Source organism: Pteropus alecto, unplaced genomic scaffold, assembly GCF_000325575.1.
Source record: "Pteropus alecto unplaced genomic scaffold, ASM32557v1 scaffold20, whole genome shotgun sequence".
Lineage (NCBI taxonomy): Eukaryota > Metazoa > Chordata > Mammalia > Chiroptera > Pteropodidae > Pteropus > Pteropus alecto.
This window is the reverse complement of record NW_006436298.1, coordinates 14,116,773-14,137,178: the sequence shown is the minus strand read 5'-3', so window position 1 is coordinate 14,137,178 and position 20,406 is coordinate 14,116,773. Positions and strand designations below refer to the sequence as shown.

Genomic DNA, 20,406 nt, shown 5'->3' with positions numbered 1-20,406 from the left:
TTATAAGAATTTTAAATACTGCCCCACAACCTCGAAATCAGATAGCTCCCATGCTTACATCTTTAAGCCTCAAAAGAGTAAGCAAGAAGAAGAAGCATTTATCAGAAAAAGATAATTTTTTCCAGATGCTGTGCTTTCCATTGGTTTCTAGATAGGCGGTTAATTGATATGGATTATACCTTTCAAGACAATGACAAAGATTGGAGGGCAAAAAAAAAAAGTTTGGAAGGGTCTGCTTTTAATCCTGATTTTTTTCCTAGTTAATGAAGGCCATATGGCAAAATCATCATCATCATCATCATCATCATCATCGTCATCGTCATCGTCATCATCTTTGAGTTCAACTCAAATATAAGCCTTAGGAGAAGACTAGAAAGTTGTCTATAGTTATACTTTGTTCTCCACGCCCTGATCCACAAGAGGGAAAAAGATGGATAAAGAAAGCTGACGGGCAAACTGTACATCATCCTTTTCCCCATGGAGAAGGGAGACTCGGAGTCACGGGAATGGGGTAGAAGTAGAACATCTGACGTTCACTCAGGGAGAAGTTCTGTGCAGAGATATCAGGAGATAGAGATTGATGGCATCTGGGAGCAGAGCGGGCAGGAGAGGAACACAAAGAAAAGGCCACAATGAGGCAAAACCTTGGGGCCTGAACAAAGTAGTCGATGCCCCAGGGGGAAGCTGGCTCTCTGGAGTCCTGAGGTAGCCGGAAGTGACGGAAGTCCTCTGGCCCAGGGCACAGTCTGAGGACTCAGTCCTGCATTAATGCTGCCCGAGGTCCTGGAGTGATGATCAGTGTACGGAATGTGAATTAGGAAAAATAAGGGCTCTGCACAGCACTCGCACCAGAGAGCTCTTACGACAGAGGTAGGAAGTAATCAATGTACATAAAATCCCAGGTGGTTGTTTCTCAACAAAATCCATCCACGGAGGGTAAGGAATCTCACTAATTCTACAGGGAAAGCTGAATTTCTGTCATGGCAACTAATGGAAACAGAAAATAAGTTCCATTTAAGACACTGGCTTCTTCAACTCTTAATTCTCTTTCACACTGACTTAAATAAATCCTGTCGTAAATGTCTTGCTTTGCATTTTTTAAAGATAAGTATGGAAAGCTTAAAGAGAGTTTAAAGGATAACCAAAGGGATTATAAAAGCTAATAAAATACTTGGATAGGTAAAGGAACTAGGGTCTCCTTAGTTGGTCGTTTGCCTGAGCCAGAGAAAAAGAGTTAAAAAGTGAAAATCTACTTTCAGGATTAAGAGAAACTAAAGAAAATTCATACTTATCAGATAATAGTTTCTGACATTTTATATTTTCTATAGCAATGTGACACATCATTAATTTGTGCATAAGAACCCCAGATAGATCATTTTGCCAATTTTACAAGTGAAGATGATAGCAAGCTAACACTGGAATCCAGATAGAATTCAAGCTTCCAGATTTCTCTCCTCATCTTAGTCTTCACCAGGAACTAAAGTGAAATGTGATGTCCAAGGCGGTCTGTTCTGAGCGGAGAAGGTGAGGACAAATGTTGGTAAAATAATAAAGCAGGATCGAATACAATAGTGTGAAAATAAGCACCAGTGTATGTGTCCAGGAAATCAAGGGGAGCCCAATAGAACTTAAGTTGCAGCCTCATTAAATTAGAGCAGTTTCTATTTCATTTTGGCTGCCTTCATGGGAAATCTGAGTTTGCGAACAAACACTGGTTTGTACCTAGTGGATATCTGGGATTTCTTAGCTTGGATATCTGGAGGTCAACAGGGAGTGGTGTGGACAGCTAGAAGCAAATGGGCACTGACTGATAAAGATGAGACTGACATAACAAAGTGTGTAGCCTATCGATTATCTTCCCATCTGGTGATTTTATAAAGCTACTTGCAAGGCTGAAGCAGTAGGCAACTAATTTGTCATTAAAAAGAAATATTTCATAGCTGCCAGCATCTTACACTGCAACTAATTTCTCTCCTTTTGTTCCTGGCACCCCATCAGCACCCACTGTCAGGGGACAGGTCCCAGGAGCTAACTTGTACTTTAGGCAGCACTAGCTCCAATGCCTGCCACGGCTGGCGGCCATGGAGGCTGGCCCCGGAGCCTGCTCACCACCTTCTGAACACAAGAGGCTCCTCCCGCAGGGGCTCTCAGAAAGCAGGGCGTGCTCTCCCCACCTCGACCTTTAGCAAATACAAATCCTTTGTTTAAGTGACACGAAATAGACCCTGGGACGAAAGTAACTTTTCTAAGGAAAGGGAGAAAGCATTGTCAGTGCTAGCATATGATATTCTCACTGTTTTGAGTCAGAAGTGGCTTTTTATATTGTGTATTTTGAGTTATCTGCATCCGGAGTTGGCCGACGAGATGGAGAGGCTGTGAACTCAGGGGTTAAGAGCATGAGCTGGGCTGCCAGCAGCCTGGGTGTGAAACCTGGTTCTGCCACTTGCTCTCTGTGTCATCTCTCTAGGCTTCGATTTCCCTCTCTGTGAAACAGGGATAATAATATCTACCTTCTTACCCTCAAAAGGCTGGAGTGAGAAGTAAATGACTTAATATTTGAAAACGGCTTAGAACAGTGCCTGACTCACAGTAAGCGATAAAGTATTTGTTAAATAATTTTCTAAAAACACAGAGAGTCTGTCATTCACAATGCATCCTCACAGAGGAAACCGCCATCTAAGTCGGGGGTTAGGTCTTTAATTTACCCCATAAAAGACCATGTGCCCCACATCATAACTAAGACAATCTCAAACCTCAGGCTAGCTCAGAGATCACGGCTATGGAAGCCAATGGCTCCTCCTCCTCGCTCAGTACCAGTGACACTTGTCCCCTGGAAGTGGACACTGGGAAATCTCATCTGGCTGTGGTGAAGGTTTGACGAAGGGTGGGGCGGGGGAGGTTGTAAAGTCCTAAGCATCATCAGGAGAGTGAGGACAGGAAGCACCGTACACGGCAAAGAGTGCCGTGACCCAGGCAGGCATTCTTCCTTCTGCAAAGGGCTCAAAGATGAGGCATCCATACTCTGAAGACAGCCTCGCAAGTGGAAAAGAAAATCCACGGCTCAAGAGCAGAGACAGGGCAGTGAGTGTGGACGGGAAAGTGCCCATGGCAGACTGGTAGGAGTGGGTACCGACAAGCAGGGGGCCGAGCCTGAGGACAGAGCAGAGCTGGAGGCAGGCCAAGAGCTGTCAGTAGAGGCAACAGGAGCTGCCTGTTCAGTAGCTGGTTTTCTTACACGTTTTATTCTCCCACCCACATCAAAAATCCTGGCCCAGCTTCCTTTTCAGATTTGGAACAAAGAATAAATCTGAACTTAGTGCTCTAATGTGATGCTGGATTTTGTGTTTTACTAAGCAATGCCAAAAACATTAAAAAGTTTAAAAGGACCCCCCTGTCATCTGTCAAAATAATAAACAGGAGACAAACTTCATAAACTCTCATTATAGGACACTCTGGTGCAGGCCATCACTGCAGCACCCATTTTTCCACCTGTTAATCAACAGGGCATATTCCCCCAGTACAAATGACCTAGGCCTGCAGGCCCAAAGCCCATACATAGGGATGCTCATCGCTACATCCCTCTTCAGCAGGCTTATTGCTAGGGACAGCGTGAAGGACACCCTGTCAGGTTCCTGAGTCAGGAATGGGGCATTGAAGGAGAGAAGAAGGGATTCTGAGCTGGACATTAGAGAGCTGGGTCTGGCTCGCTGCTGTATTTCTGAGTGGTCTAGCACTGTACAGTTATACTGTAGCCATTAGTCATATGTGGCTATTTCATATATATTAAATTAAATACATTAAATTAAGTATTATTAAAACTTCAGTTTTTCAACTAGTAGCTACATTTCAAATGCTCAATTAGCTACATGTGGCTAGAGGCTACTGTACGACTCCATAGATATCCAATGTTTCTACCATTACAAAAACTTCACTGGGCAGTGATGATTGAACCTGAGACTTAGTCATTTCACTGGTCAAATAAGGGTAACAACATTTGCCAGCCAGAAGGCCTGGGTTTAGACCAGATTCTACCCTTACAGGGCTCTACCCAAACAAGTCATCCAGAGTGTTTTGAGCATCCATCTATAATGGTTACTCTAATAGGTATTATCTCATGTAATCCTGACAATCATTAGACAGAATAAATGATATCATCTCCACTTAAACAGAAGAAATCGAGGTGTGAGGGAGCTAGATAGTTTGCTCAGCCACATCGCTAATAAATGACAAAACAGGATTTCAGTCTAGGTACCTTTGACCCTGACTCTCTCCCAAGTTCACCTATACTTCCTGTATCATAAACAACGATGAAATTATTAAGCAGCAATGCTACTTCTCACGGTTTCCATCAAACTGTTCTGTAGGCCATCCTTCCCCATTCTGCATGTAGTTTCGGGCAGATGCCAAAGTCTTCCAGAATCTTTTAGTTACAAGAATAATCTTGTTTCTTCAATCAAAATGACTGGAACAACATATTATTTATAATTCCAATTTGGTCCAGAATAAGACAGACCAAGCCTGGCCCCTTCTCTCTCCACCACCTCCTCTCCACTTGCTTGCTATTGCTTCTGACCTTCCAGGCTTGGATCCTGACGGGCTGGTGCAGGTAGCTGGCCCTGGTTCCCTCTGAATGTGGAAGATGTACAGTGACTACTTCTCTCTCTTACGGAGCACTTGGTGAGACTTTTGGAGCCCTCTCTGCTGGAGACTTAAAGCCAGCTACCCTGGCTCAGGCAATGTCTGATCTCTCGTGGGTCACTTTCAATTCCCCTTAGGCTCTTGGCTGCCAGTGGTCTACTTCACCGAGAATCTTTCTACTGGGGTCGTATCACCCTTCCAGGCTATCATCTTGGGCAGAATCCAAGGCAACCCAGACCAGATTTGACACAGATCCACCTGTTTCACAGAAACACTAATGAATAATGAATGTCGCTCGCTCCCAATGATCCATCTCTCTTCACTTTGCTCCCACAAGCACCTTTGACCTGTACACAGGGGATGGGGGGACAGTTTCCTTGAAGCTTCTCTCACGTGGCTTCAAGTGAGAAGGAAGAACCTCCTCCCCTTCCCCAGGGTAGCTGGGAACTTATACTGATGGCTCTCTCCAGAAATCTCCCTCTCATTGAGCTCTCCTGCCTCACCTACAGGTGGGTGATCACAACTGCTAGAAGGGTTGGTTTCGTAGGTCCTTAGCTTGTCTTGCTTAGTGGCCTAACAACTCTTGTAAAGATGTTCAGGTTTTTGCCGCTGATAGTACCTCCTCCTACGCCTTTGGTCCTCTGCCTAAAAATCTGAGATCACCAGAAGAAGCAGATTTAACAGCCTGTCACACAAGTAATTCTGCTAAGTACAATGGCTGTTAGTGGGCATCTTTTCCCAAGGGCTGGAAGATCCATGAGGTCAGAAGTTGCTTGGATTTTACTCGTGCTCACATTCACCCAGTGAGCACACTCCAGATCTCAATTCTCATTGGTGAGCGAATGAAGGAGGTGAGAAAACAGAAAAGGGAGCAGCAACGTTCCCTCTATAAACTGTTGGTAAAGAGATTTTTATTATGTAAGTAGGTCATTTTTGTCATCACACTTTTAAAATATTCCCCTTAGCCTACAATTATGAAAATGCATGACTGTTTCATTCTCAGCCACTTGCCATTCAGATGGTACCCAGAGTCTGATGAAGTGAGGCGTAACCTGTGGACGCAGCTGCAGGCTCCTTTATAAGTGCCATTCTGTGGTCTGTAAAATTCCTTAAATAATGGACAGGGTATCTTTTCAGAATTACTTGGTCAACAAGACAATTTAAGAAAAACAAAATTGCTATAGATGATACGTACAAGGCCTTTGACAGAGACTCGAGCACAGATCTGAATTGTCTGTAGCCTCCAATCCCTCACCCACTTGTCTGCACATAAAGGACAAAAATGGACACAGAAGGATCTGGTTACAATTTCAGCAGCTCTGGAACTTGCAGATACCTTGACACCTTAGAATCACGCAAATGACATGTAAGGCCTCCCAGCAGGAGACACTGAGAAGTATGTGGACTGTGAAAGCACTTCCTTTACTTAAATCCTCCACACACACGGCCTTGGTTTCTAGTCCATTGGTGACTGTGTTTCTGTCTTGGCTGACTTGGAAACTTCAAAGGCTAGAAAATGACCTTCCTAAGAGACTGATCGACAACAACATTAAAATGTAAATTTGTTTTTAAAACTGATCAGGCAATTACCATGTGCCCAACTTTGCAGAGCCCTGCGAAGGGAGATGCAAAAATGAACGGGACAAGCCTTGTCTGCAAGGAGCTTGAGGGCTAGTTATAGGGAGACGAAATGTGGAAGCTGGAAGAGATTAGTCACACATATCTATAGTGTACTTTATGTCTTTCATGCTTTTTAATTAACATAGCCTCTGATTCTCAACACATCCTGGGGGAGGTAAATAGAGAGATTGTTCTTAATTTCCGAAGAGGAAATTAATACCCAGAGAGGCCAAGTGACTGGCTCAGCACCTCAGACACGCTGCAGGGGCAGAGAGTGAAGAAGTACGCAGGTCTCCCGACTCTGGGCTGTGGTTCCTTCGGCTAATCCATAGATGAGGCAGATGGGGGAAACCCAGCTTGGCCTTGTGGCTTCGCTTTCAACATAAAAGGTGACAAATGAGTGAAAAAGTACAAAATGAGGAGAAACTAGGACAGAATATATTAATAGGTGAAAATTTTTAGACTCAAAAAAAAATGGAACATTCCGGCTTTACCAAATACTTACTAAAGAAAAAGCTAGAAGGTTCTTGAAAAAGAAATGGCACTACAGCACCACATCCAGGTGGGGGGAGTTGAGTGTGACATCCTAAGGATATTTTATTTCTCTGGAGAACCAACGCCTCTACCTCTGTACCTTTTTATTTCTCTTGAATTGAGTTCAGGGTAGTATCTGCCAATATTAGTCACTTTAGATGAGAAATGAGAAATGAACCCATGATATCTAATACTTTGTGGCAGACTCGATTCTCTGGATTATTTGGGGATGAATCTATACCTGTTGCTTCACTGTGGCTTTTCTGTTTTCTATGAATTGAAGTAGTGTCCCTGGTTCGTTTACCATGTGAGGAAAAATGTAATTGTTCCCACATTGGGTTGTATTTTTGAAATGAGTACAACTTCCTACTCATTTTTTAAAAGGTACTAATTTAAAATAATCAGGTTGCCACTATAATGCTGTTCCTTAAATGAACTCAACTGACATAGTTACTCAGATAATGAAAAATCCTCTTGAACAAGTCCTTCATTTTGTGCTGTGAAAACCAAAGATGACAAAGGTGAAGGTTAATTGGCAGAGTCAGATTATAGGCAAGGCTTGTGGATCGGCAGTCTTACCTCATGGCTAAACACTGCTTTTAAGAGACCTTCACATAGACTTAGATAACGCTGAGTTGTTATTCTTTCTTTAAGCACCACAGTGGTCAGCTTACTTAGGGTCCATCTAGTCAGGGGCCACAGGCTCAGTCTATGCCCACAGTCAGTGAGAGGAGGCAGCGGGCATACAATGTGGCCTCCAGGACCATAAGCTGAAACCACCTTGTGGGTTCAAACTGTTTACCAATCCAACAAGTCAAGAGCTGCCTTGACTTGTTCAAGCTACCCTCCCTGGAATGCAAATGACAACCAAGAGGCCAAAATCAAGTCAGTGAAGGAAAGAGCAGAAACCTGGACACTAAAGCCAGCAAAAAAATTGTCCTAAAGCAATTGCCAGTAAGTGCAAGTGTTACAGAAACATCCTGCACATTGAGTGATTATATAGGGCAGGTGATGGAGAACTCACTGGGATGAGGAAGGTGACAGAATGTGTGCATGATGATGTTACACCAGGACAATTGGAAACCATCCACGGATCCTCCAAATCCACTCACACATGCAGGGAAGGTAAGAAGAGACAGATGAGTGAATGCTAAGAATTTCCTTCGGCACACCAGAGTCTAAATTTTATGTAGTAATCGTGTCAGCAGAAAAGACTGAGCAATTTGTGCTATCCACATGTGCCCTTGATGGAAGAACTTGAGAAGCTGGGATTCCCAGTGTGGCCCCTCTAACTGGAAATAAGGACGAAGTGCTACCCCATGTATGAGCACAGCTGCAGTTAACAGCCTGCAAAGTATCTGAACCATCCAACAGAGCGCTAACACTTAGGGTACTTTCTGGATTAGACCTAAAGACCACCAGGAGACAATCTGAATATAAAGACTCCTGTTTTCTATTCCAATAACTTCGTGCTATTCATCTAATGTTGCCTTAGATGCAAGTACGCATGCATGCATGATCGATAATGCCGCTACCAAATCAGAGGATAACACCTTACTGAAAACCTCGTTATTACAAGTGAGGCATTCAGTACACCAATCTCTTCCCCTCTATGAATTCTCTTTACCAAAAATATAATAGCCCCAAAATATAATAATTTGCTTTGTGGTACTTTTCTAGCTATTTTAAAAGTTATATGTAAATTGTGAGGGATTCCTGTTTGAGATGATTAGAGAAAAAGAGCGTTGGGGATTGAGAAAAGGAAAGTGAGGCTGATAGAGAAACAGGTTATAGTTTTTTGAGGTAAGATTTGGAAAAGAGAAGGGGAACTGGGGTGAGGAAAACCTGGGCTTTGATTTGTACTGTGACAGTGAAAGTCTTGGTGTGAACTTGCACAGGCCATGCTCAGACTGAGAAAAAGAACCAAACAGTAATTACTCAGCCTTGTCTAGAGAAGCTACTTTGCATTTCTGAAGCCAATAAGTCAAGACCCTGAGTCAAAAAACTAGAGAGGAATGGGATGGATGATCAGATACGGTAGAAAGCTCGCTATCGTGTTTTCTCTGCAGTGGACAAAAGGGATTTATAAGAAGCTCACTGAGGTCATGGATAAGAGAGACAAGACATTTTCACTGAGCTGAGGATGAGTCTCAGAACTTGAGTTGCCTAGGATCCATTTTTATTTAAGATGTATAAGATGAAATTTTTACATCCTTTGTTTAATGTGCTACCTTTGTTTTAATTTTAATTAATATTTAAGAATTTGTATAGGCTTTCCCCAAGAGTGAATTCTTCTACCACAGGGATTTCAGGAGCCTGGCCTTCACGTGACCCTATCTGATGGACTGTCATTACCAAGGACAAAATGGCCTCAGAATATGAGAAGACTTAAACTCCTTGTCGTTTTCTCTACCTATTAGCTAACTTATATGTTTCACACAGTCTGATCAGAGCCATTCAGGACCACTCCCCTTCTCATTCTCCAAAACTCTCCTTGCAGGTGCTACCCAGTGTCCAGGAGGCTCACCCATTCTTTGGCAGTGGATGACAAAATTACAATGCATGACTTGAATTCATGAGGCAAAGGGGGCTTTGCTTTATTTTATGAAATGGGTATAAATTCTACAAACTTGCACTGAAAACACACAAACAGATAACAAACAGATGTCCTATCAGTGTGATTCAATTTAAAAACAATGCTAGGAACCAGAATATCAAAGAGCATGAGACAGAATATCTTCCGGATCAGGCTGAGAAAAACACTCCCTGACCAGATACCAGAGTGTCTGGTACTAGGGTACTGTTTACTTCCAAGGCACCTGCTGTTTACCTCCAGAGGGTATCTGCTGTTTATCTCAGAGGAGCACCTGCTGTTTACCTCCAGGGGGTATCTGCTGTTTACCTCAGGCAGTATCTGCTGTTTACCTCCAAGTGACATCCTCTGTTTACCTCAGTGGAGCATCTGCCATTTACCTCCAGGGTGTATCTGCTGTTTACCTCAGGTGAGCACCTGCTGTTTACCTCAGGGGAACACCTGCTGTATACCTCCAGGGGATATTCTCTCTTTACCTCCAAAGAGCACCTGCTGTCTACCTCCAGTGGACACCACTGCAGGTGACATAACCCTACCTACAGAGAAGGCTCTATGAACCACACTCCCAGGGTGGCAGAGCACAGTGGCCTTGCCTTGGCAGTAGCACTCACAGGTCATGTCATTTGTAGATCTGAAACAGTGGACACTGGCCATCCCCGTTGTGTTTGCTTTGATCTATATGTGTATCCTATATCTACCCTTCCTATATTCAAAGTTTCAAACTCTTAACTCCAAAGAATCAGGAGGCATTTTACATGTATGATGACTTAGAATGTTGATTTTTTAAAAATCCTTGAAAATAATTAATGAGGCCACTGAATTAATTACCTGTGCATGCTTTGAGACCCAGTGACGGAGGACATTCAGTACTCGATTGGTGGCTGTTCTACGTATAATAAACTCTTTGTCGCATATTCTCTCGGTGTTGTTAAATCCTTAGGAGGAAAAGAAACATGCATGTTCTAGTTAAAACCAGTCCCCAGGGACCTGGAAAAAGTCACTTATTTTAGGACATTGGTTAATGAAACTCACAAATGACATTTTAGCAGAGAGGTGCAAGTGGCTTCAGAGGGTCACAAACTCTTCTTACTTACCTATATTCCCTCAGCAGTGAGTCTGCCATATAGGTACAGGAGCAATTAAATAAATAATGTGCACATATTTATTAAAGGGCCCTGACTAAAGCTAAAGCTGGCCTAATGACACTTTCACTTATGACTGTCTTGTTTTATAATATAAAGCCAACAAAGAATTTTAATAAGCACTTGAGTTAGCATTAGTTTATACTTTTGCCCCAAGGTGATTATATAACCAATAACACTCTCAATACTTTTAGATGGAAGAAACCATCTTTTGGCTTGTAGGTGATACAAATACTTCACGGTGCACCCATATATTGAGAAGTAGTATTGCATAGTAGTTAATAATATGAACTACAGATAATGTAGATTAAATTCCTATTCTTCTACCATGCAAGTTACATCACCTTTCTAGTGACCAGTTTCCTCATGTCCTGCATGAAGTAAGTGTGCTTACCTCAAAAAGTTATTGTGGAGATTACATGTTAAGCATTCAGAATGGCACCTGGGACAACAGTAACAGCTCAATAAATGTTAGCTATTATTACAATATAATACTGGTTCAGTGCCTTTTGAGTCCTCTCTGAGTCCTCTCTGAGTCAGCCTATGTCTCCATATTAGCCACCTTTTTACTATCAAGAAACTATTTTAACAATCTTCTATTATTTTAAAAGCTTCCAATCATAATTAATCATAATTAAATTAAACATTTCCTTTAAAAATTAATTCAAGTGTTAATATAACTTCACTGGCAAACTTCTTGAAAGTTGGCTATCCTCACTAATTTCACTTCCTGATCTTCTACTCCAAGCTTCTCGCCCATCTCACCACCCTAAGAGCTGCCATTAAAGTCACCAGTAGCCCCCCTGTCCCTATATCCAAGAGAGAGCTATCATCTCTCATAGAAATCTCATCTCATGATCACCTATAAATAAATTACTCACATATTTATATTCCTAGACCTCTTGTCTAAGCTCCAGATACACATATCCAACTTCCTCTTGGCATTTTCCTTTTAGATATTTCAAATACCTCAAACTCAAAAGGTCTAAAAGAAAAATTCATGGCCTTTCTATCAAACCTTGTCCTTTTCCATCGATTCCTACCTCAGTAAAGGAGCACCACCAGACTTCCAGCAATATAAGCCTGAGACTTTGGAATTGTTCATGGCCCACCTCTCTGCTCCTTCCTGATAATCTTACCCGCTAAATAAATCTCAAATCTGTCTATGTCATCCTATCTACAAAGCTAAAACTGGAGGTGAGCTACCAGCAACTCTACTGTGATAGGCTCCCAACTGGTCTCCAATGTCGCTCGTCAAACCTTGCCTTCTCAAATTTGTTCTCTGTGAAAGCCACTCGTGCTTCTTATTTCATTTCCCCAAATAAGCCCTTACTTGCCTGAGTTGGACAAATGCCCCATAATACATTTCATAGCACCATGCGTATTTATTTTCTGGCACATTTGCAATCTTATATTTATCTATGTGATTACCTGATCAGTATTTCTGTCTTTCATGAAGACAGAGATTAGGTATGTTTTTGCTGAGCATGAGCACATATCTGACATGTAGCAGATCTGTACACAATATATATTTCCCAAATAAATGAAAGCCTGGATAGTAGAAACTGCTAAGTATTTATTGAATGTGATATGATGTAAAGATGATTGAGTGAAGGACTAAATGAATAGTCCTCAGAGCTTATGAATGAGTAAGATGAAATCTATAAGCTTCTAAAGGGCAGAGGCCTCTTTTCCACACTCCTGTTTGAAAGCAGACAGACATTTCTACCCACTAGTAACACTGTCAGAGGATGATGATGAGTGCTCTTGACAGACTAGATACCTTTAAAAAATCTTTTGCTGTTGCAGAAATGTTGCAAAAATCAGACTGGTGAAAAACCAAGCACCACTCAGAGAGTTGGAGAACTCAAGTTTATTACGCCAGAGGTCCCAGAAGAGCTAGCGCTCTAAAGATCTGGGCCCCCAGCTCAGGGGCAACTTTACTTTTATAGGGCTTAGTTGGCATGGGCCAATTGGTTAATTTGTCCTCAGGCAGTTATAAAGCACGGGAGTTGCTATGGGTTGCAGGCAGTTACATTTGTTATTTAGACAAAACAAGCAAAAGGGAGGATGAGTCTTTAGTTAATTTCAAGGTCACCCTACCCTTTGGCCTATGTGGCAAGCATATCTACAGAAGCAGAACACAGAACCGATTATAAGGTTTAGCCTTTTGAGTGGAAAATTCCTCTTCATTGCTATTAAAAACTTAGAAATTCTGGGTAAAACATAATCAATATATTTTTAAATGCATAGCTGAGTTCTCAAGATAAGAGGAATTTTCCAGAATCAAATACACAGAGAGATCAGAAAACGAGAATCAAGCCTCTGAACTGATGCTGGCTATCCTGAGAGAGGGGCAGGCACTAGCTTTGGTATACAGGATTTGGGTTGTAACATCCACGTGGTTTGAGAAAAGAAGCCCAGGGCCTTCATGAAGTGCAAGTAAGGGACTGGGGACTGAGACTCAAATAAAGCTAGAACTCTCAAAAGACCATCCGCTCTGTAAAAGAGTAGGCTAGAAAAAAAATCTCCAATCTGCACAAAGAGAGAGTTATGAAACTTATCTGCTTCAGCCTTGATCTCAGTGGGGGTAGAAAAAAGCCTCCCTGAGAACTGATAACCACTGGCCCACCTCATGTCAGTTTGAAGCTGAGACTGAGCCACTCTTGTGTGGTCTGCCTCTCTAGATGAGAACTTAAAGTAGAAAGTGGCCCAGGCCAGTGATAACCCTGGGGTCCCTGACAAAAGTATACACACAACAAAAATCTCTCTGGAGGGAAACACACTCTACCTCAGCTTATACTGGATTACTACTGAGAAAATCCCTAAAGGAAAACTCACAATCCAAAATTATAAAATACACAAACCATCCGCTATGAACACAGATCAATAGATACTGGGATCAGAAACTCCTCATGCCACCTTTCCACCACTACCATGTATTTTGGGTACTATCAATTATTAGCACTATTGGTATTATCAAGTACTATTAGATAATTCTAGTTTAAACTTTCTAACATTAGGCCGTTTACAAAACTAAAAATATAAAAGTTGGAATTGCAAACACGAGAAAAAGAATAAAAAAGTATTTTAAAAGTCAGATTTTACAAAAACCATTTAAAACTTCTTCAAACTAATACGATCATTATTTCAATTGTTGTTGAAAAATAGACAACTTGAAATTGAAATCCAATAAATAGATAAATACAGATTAGACACACTTGAATAAAGAGACAACTGGAAAAAGATCTGAAACGTAGAGCTGAGAAAATTACCCAAATGTAGTACAAAGAGTTAAACAGGTAGAAAACAAAAGACATGGAGGAAAAAATTAGAATTCTCAACATATGTCTAGTAATGGGTCAGAAGAAGAGAAAAAAATCAGAGAGAGGCAATGTAGGAAAGGGGATTTTCAGACTTTATGAAAGACATAAATCTCCAGGTTCAGGAATTGCAATGAATCCCAAGAAGGAAAAATAAAATGAAAACCACACCTAGACAAACTGTTAAATGACAGAACTCCAAGACAAGGATATCTTTGAAGCAGCTGGTGGGACTATATGTAAGACAGGTAGAGGAAGAGGATGGGAACTAGTATGGGAAATGGGGTAAATATATTAGAAGGCTCAGATTAATCAAATTAGAATAGAGGCCCCAACTGGAATGAGAGCTGGGGAATAATAAGGAGCCAGCATTTTGCTGGAGGATAAAAGTCAAAAGCTCTTGAAACACAGAAAAAGTGGAATGAGGCAGCTCCCCACCCGCATGTATAAGTATGAATATGTCTAGTCAGTAAGACAAGAACAGAAAGAGTAAATAGGAATGAGGAAGGGACAGAAAGATGGAAATCAAAGCAAAATGTTAAGAGAGAAAAGCAATTTTAAGAGGGCTGCTATTGCCTTACAGTATTTTAGAAAAAGCATTTACCACCACTGGTCCCTTTGTGTCTGTATCAGGGGTAGGAAAAACAGGCAAGAAAGGTAAGGAACTTTGTGCTGCTCTCCAAATGATTTTGTATCACACAAAGACCAATTAACAGATTTTCTTTTAAACTATCCAATATTTGTATAAATTCAAATCCCAACCTCTATTACCAATTTAGGTTAGAATTTGATTATACTGTTTGGATGTTCTTCCAAACTGCTTCTAATAATCATGTTCCTGAACATTTTTTGTGTAGATTACAGCTTGTTAAGTTCACAAATATCTCTGTTTTCCAGAGCTCATCACCTTCTGCCACTTGCAGAATGAAAAAATTCTCTTGGAAACTGACCAGACACTCACTTAAGTGATCTTCAACAATGCCCATTCAGTCAGCCCAGCTGCAACAATCCACAGCTAGTGGTAAAGATGGCCAGAGTAGAAGGATCAGCCACAGATAGGATCAAGGATCAGCCTTCCAAGTGTTGTAGGAACCCCAAGAACCAGGGAGGGAAGGCTCCAAAGACACACCTTCCACCATATGCTTCACAGGGCAAGCTACCCCTGATACGGCACCAGGATGGACCAGAGGTAAAATCCAAATAATTTGGCTAATTATTTCACCTGTGCATCAGTTTCCTTACTTGTAGAATAAGGAAAATAGTGTTTACAACTGTTGCCATATAAAGTTGTAAATAAGAATATATAGTCTTTACAATTATGTTCTCACCTATAGCTAGTTTCAACCATCCATCCCTTTGGCAGAATAGCCCTTCCAATATACTTTCAACAGTATGGCAGTTATAAGGATATGTGAAAGGATAAGGATATCTGATGGACATCAGATATCTGATGGACATCAAGCTATTCATTTCCTTCCTGAAGGACCTTTTTCACTGTTTGATCAACAAATGGAGGCCTCTGATCTTAGGGGAAAAAATAATATACTCTCAACTCTATTTAAACCACCAACAATTTAACCAGATACACACACCATCTATCAGAGGGGAACACTTGTAGCAAATCCTGATAGGTAAAGTTTTATAAAAGGGGCAGCTGCTAACTCTTGAATTGAAATTGCCTTACCCGGACTCCCATGTGCTAAGCTGACGCTGTGGCCCTGCAGTAACGTAGCATAGAAGTCCAGGCTCCTGATCAGGCCTGCCTCCTCATTTTTTGGTCTTTAAAGCTATGTGATCAGAGCCATAATTTTCTGTAACTCACCAGATTTCCTCCTTACTGTAAGCTATCATCTAAATATTGCTTAGGTAATATTTATTTCTGAAGTTAAACACGAATTACACAGCTTGGCACTATCCAAGTGGAGATATTTTGCCCTAGAATCAAAGACCCACCCCCAAGGAGTACCTGTGCCATTTTTGGAATAGCAAATAGAAAATTTTTGTTCAGCTTTAAGCATCTTTCACTTGTCAAGTGTGACAGCACAACTAAACACTACACATGCCAGGAAAGTTTATTTTACTAATATCACATATCTGGAGTAGGTCACCCCAAAATTCCTGTCTTTCAAATTTATGCATATTCTTTTTTTAGTTGTAGATACTGGTCAAACTGGCTAATGTGGGCAACAAAAGCCATCTGGGAAAGTGATAAGAACCAAATCATCATACAGGCACATTTAAGAAAGAGATTTGATTTTATGGTCCTGCCTCCAGACTTTGTGAGTCATTCTATCCCTTCTAGCAAATGGCAGATGAGCCATCTCTCTCATTGGACTGTACACCCTTTGGTGAAGGGATTTATCTCAAGTATCTCTGTAGGCCCTCTGGCTTTGCACATAGGCACCCAGCAGGTGTTTTTCTTAACAAAAATTGCATCACTCCCATTGGAAACTATTTGGAAGTGTCTGTAGATGCTCTATAACTGAATTAAGGTCAGTCTTTTACCATATTACTATGATGACTATGTATATGAAATCTATCACAAGCAGAACATGTGCTAGTGTGGATGGAGGCAGGGAAGTTGAAAATTAAGAGAAAAAAAAGGGGCATTTTCATTTTATTCTTCAAATAATATGATGAACAAATATTGCACAGTGGCAGTGAAGATACTAATGAGGCGACGAACAAAAGCATTGCTCTTGTGTTTTTTTGCTTTTTTTTAAACCTTTTTATGAGTGCGTCCTTATCCTTCGGTTTTTAAGTTCTTCTCCTTACTCAGGTCAATCTGAGATTTTCTGTAAGTGTAATTAACTGTGACAATGGAAAAAAAATCCTTCTGGTCTGAGGAAAAGAAGCTCAGCATGCCTATCATTATTTGTGATGAAAAATACATAAAGAATGGCAAAATCAATATCTTTTCTTTCATCTTTCAAGGAAATCAGTAACTCCCAACCAAACTGTTCTTACGGATTTTTTAAAATGTGTGCTGTTCAGATTCTTAAAGGAGTGACTGTATACTGAGTTTAAAATAAAACTTATCGAGAACATTTGTGTATTTCTTCTAATTCTTACAATTCCATAAAAGGTAGTTTTTGCTTTTACAGATGAGAAAACAGGCTTAGAGAAAATCAATAGCCACCTAAGATCACAGAAAGTAAAAGCAGAGCCAGAATTTACGGCCAGACTATCTGGTTCTAAAATTCAGGCTCTTCCCACTAAACACACTGCCCGAGAGGTTGTTCACGAGTAGTGTAAGTTGCTCCAATTTATTGCTGTATAATTTTCAGCCTTCTCATCACTGCTGTCATCAGGTTTTGTGCTGCTGTAAAAACATAACAAGGACATACTGCCAGTACGGAGGACTATGGTGACTTCTGCCAAAGCAGAATAGGGGCATTTGAGGAGTTGGTGAGAAGTGGAACTACAGTGTAAGCAAGTTTAAATGACTTTTCAAGAAAATTGCTGAGGCAAGAAGAGATAGGCTAGAAACTTAAAGGTGACAAAGATTTGTGAGAGACAATAACTTGAAGCAGTTTGAAAACTAAAATATAGCAATCTATAACAAAAAAAATCAAGATATATAATACTCTTTGTCAGAGTTTCTTGATAGCAAAACCAGTATTACCTAAAGAGGCCTTTGAAAACATAGAGAATGCTCTAGAAATGGTTAATATTAAGGCTAATGAATAAACAAACAAACAAACAAAAATTTTCTGATAGTTTTCTTTCCTACCCAACCTCATAACCAACTATCTAAAAAAGGAAGAGAGAAATATTTTTGTGTACTTTAGTTTGAATTCCCTGATAGGCACGCACTACCTCTTCTGGGTAAAATGTGACTCAATCTGAGGTGGAACAATATTCCTATCCTTGGCATTAAGTAAATTTTCCCCATGAACCAAAATAATAATAATTTTCAAAATCCTTCCATGTATAATTTACAGAATCCTCCACACACATCCAGAAATGCTTTTCCATAGAGGTACGGTGTGAGAAATGAATGATAGCTTCTTATATCAAGGGAGGATGTGTACAAAGTTGTGAATAAGCATGTGCTTGTGAATTCAGGTGTGGGGATGGAGGTGGGGGAATGGCCACATAATTATTCGAGATATTCTGAAGAAACCAAAGCAAATAATTTTAGAAATGGCTCAGGAGAGGGTAAGAAACAAGCCACTTTCTCCTTCTCAACTATTAACATATAAGAATTTATACAAAAAGTTTTTTTAAAGTATAAAAAATGGTAGATTTTACCATTAAAAAATGAAACATTACTTTGGGAGCGAGGGTAGAATCCACAAAACACAACGATAGCCCATATTAGTAGACACAAGCTAATTAGCAAGTGTCTTTGTGTCAATTATTTTTGTAAGAGCTGGGGTACAGTTGTGGACAAGGAAAACTAATTAGCTGCTCACAGAAACTGGCCTTCTTCCAGGGGAGACAAACAATGAATATATAATGTCAGTACTCTTAATATCTCTGCACAAATAAGGTAAATTCAGACACTGAAAAGAGCTATGTGGAGGGTAAACAGGTAAATTCATTAGGTAGGGGTGGGGAAGGCCTTTCTAAATAGGGGACACGTGAATTGGGACTTCAGCGTTGAAAAGGAGGTGGTTATCTGAAGATCTGGGGACAGAGTGTTCCAGCAGAACAGTTAATGAAAAGGCCCGAGACAGCTCAGCATGACTGGGTACAGAAAGCAGCCCAGTAGGGCTGGAGCCCAGTGAATAAGGGGGCAGGAGAAGGCAGATGAAGTTACGTAGTGAGCAAGATCAACTAGCATCTTTCAAGCCAAGTTAAAGAACTGGATTATTTTTCTTTCTTTTTTCAGTGTCATAACTGGTTTATTATAAAAGGAATATCCAGATAGAAGAGATGTATAGAGCAGGTTGTGGGGAAAGGGCATGTTCCCCAATTCGGAAGCTGTAAGGAGCTGGATTTTAGTCTCTGGTATCAGGAGGTCACCAGAGGGTCCTGTGCAGGGGAATCATATAATCCGATTTATACTTTGGAAAGGTTACTCTGGCTGCTTTGTGTTACTCTGGCTACACTCTAGACTGGATGGGGCGAAAGTGGACTGAGAGAGTGGGTATGAGGCAGTAACCCAGGTGATCAAGGTAAGGCAGGTTTGGACAAAGGTGGTGGCAGGAGCGGTAAGAATTATTTAAGGTAGAGGAGCTAAGTCTTGCTGATGGATCAGATGTGAAGGTCTGTGCTGAATTGAATAGTGTCCCCCAAATTCATGTACACGCAGAACCTCTCAGTGTTTATTTATTTGGGAAAAGGGTCTTTGCAAATGTAACCATGTTAAGATGGCAAACTGGATTACAGTGGGTCCTAAATCCAGTGACTGATGTGCTTATAAGAAGAGGGGAATTTGGACACTGACACACTTGGAGGGAAGTATGATGACAGAAGCAGATTTGACATCCAAAGTCATAAAGTGAGTTCAGGCAGCACAACCCTGGGAGCCTCTCCAGAGAACGGCTACACGCTGAATACCAAGTCTGCTCGATTCTGTCAATGTTCAGTTACTGTGTTGGTTGCACCATACTCTGTCTTTGATCACACTATCAGAATTTGCCAGGCTGGCTTCTGCTTCTCCTTGTGTGCCCCAGAGGTGGCCACAGAGAGGTGAAGGGTCAAAATGTAGGCTTTCATGTCTGGCCAGCTGCTCTGTAGTCTTTAATTTTAAATTCTGTATCTGCTTTGAAATTTACAGAAAGTGCAGTGGGGAGAATATTACAGCCATCCTATTGCATACTGAAGCGTGTGGTTTAAAGACCCTCCAGGATTTCAGACAGATTCTGAGCAGCTCCTTGTATAATTCTTCAGTGAATTAGTTAAACAACGCCAACTGATCAATGATTCGCCCCCGGTCGCTATGCCATCACCTCATCCACTGAAGGCAACGTCAAATAACTCACAAGGCTGATAACAGCACACATAGCAATACTCTAAGTGCACACTGCGGGGGCCATCCCATTCCCTCTCTCTCGGCACACCTCACCACTCCACCTGTGACTTTAAGATTGCTGTCACCTCATGAGGGAGATCAGGAGACATTTTAACTCCCCTTTTCTTCAAAATCTCTCTGCAACTCCATCCTCCTTTTCTACCTTCATCACTGGAGAGAGCAGCAAGATGTAACTGAGGAAATAATGGACCTGAGATTGTTTAACAGGCGTATCTTACTGAATGACCTTGGAAAAGTCCCTTCATCTCTCAGGGTCTCAGTTTTTCTCTTTGGTAATAAGAGGTGCTTATCTAGATGCCTCTAAGGTCCCTTCCTCATTGTGTCCTTGAACAAAGCTCAGGTCTCCCACCGCGCATCTGATACCCTTGCTTCCCTGGTATCGTCAGTTACTTGCCCACCATCCCTTCCTCCCTCTTTCCTCTAGCATCTCTATCTCTATGATCCCTCCCCTCTGCTTACAAAGGTCTTTCCTCAGTGCTGCCACTCCCTTAACATGTGACAATGGAGGTGATGTCTTTCTTGCTTATCCTAAGTATCCCAAGAGTATATGTAAACAGGCAAGATTTCAGCAGG

General features: G+C 41.2%; 1 protein-coding gene across 1 annotated transcript in view; it reads right to left on the bottom strand.

Annotated features, from left to right (window-relative positions):
- Positions 1-20,406, bottom strand: part of RASGRF2 (Ras protein specific guanine nucleotide releasing factor 2) — a 209,875-nt gene that overhangs the window by 25,848 nt on the left and 163,621 nt on the right. The window contains exon 18 of the mRNA XM_006913188.1: positions 10,214-10,320. Within this exon, the coding sequence (XP_006913250.1) occupies positions 10,214-10,320 (107 nt within the window). The remainder of the gene's footprint in view (positions 1-10,213; positions 10,321-20,406) is intronic.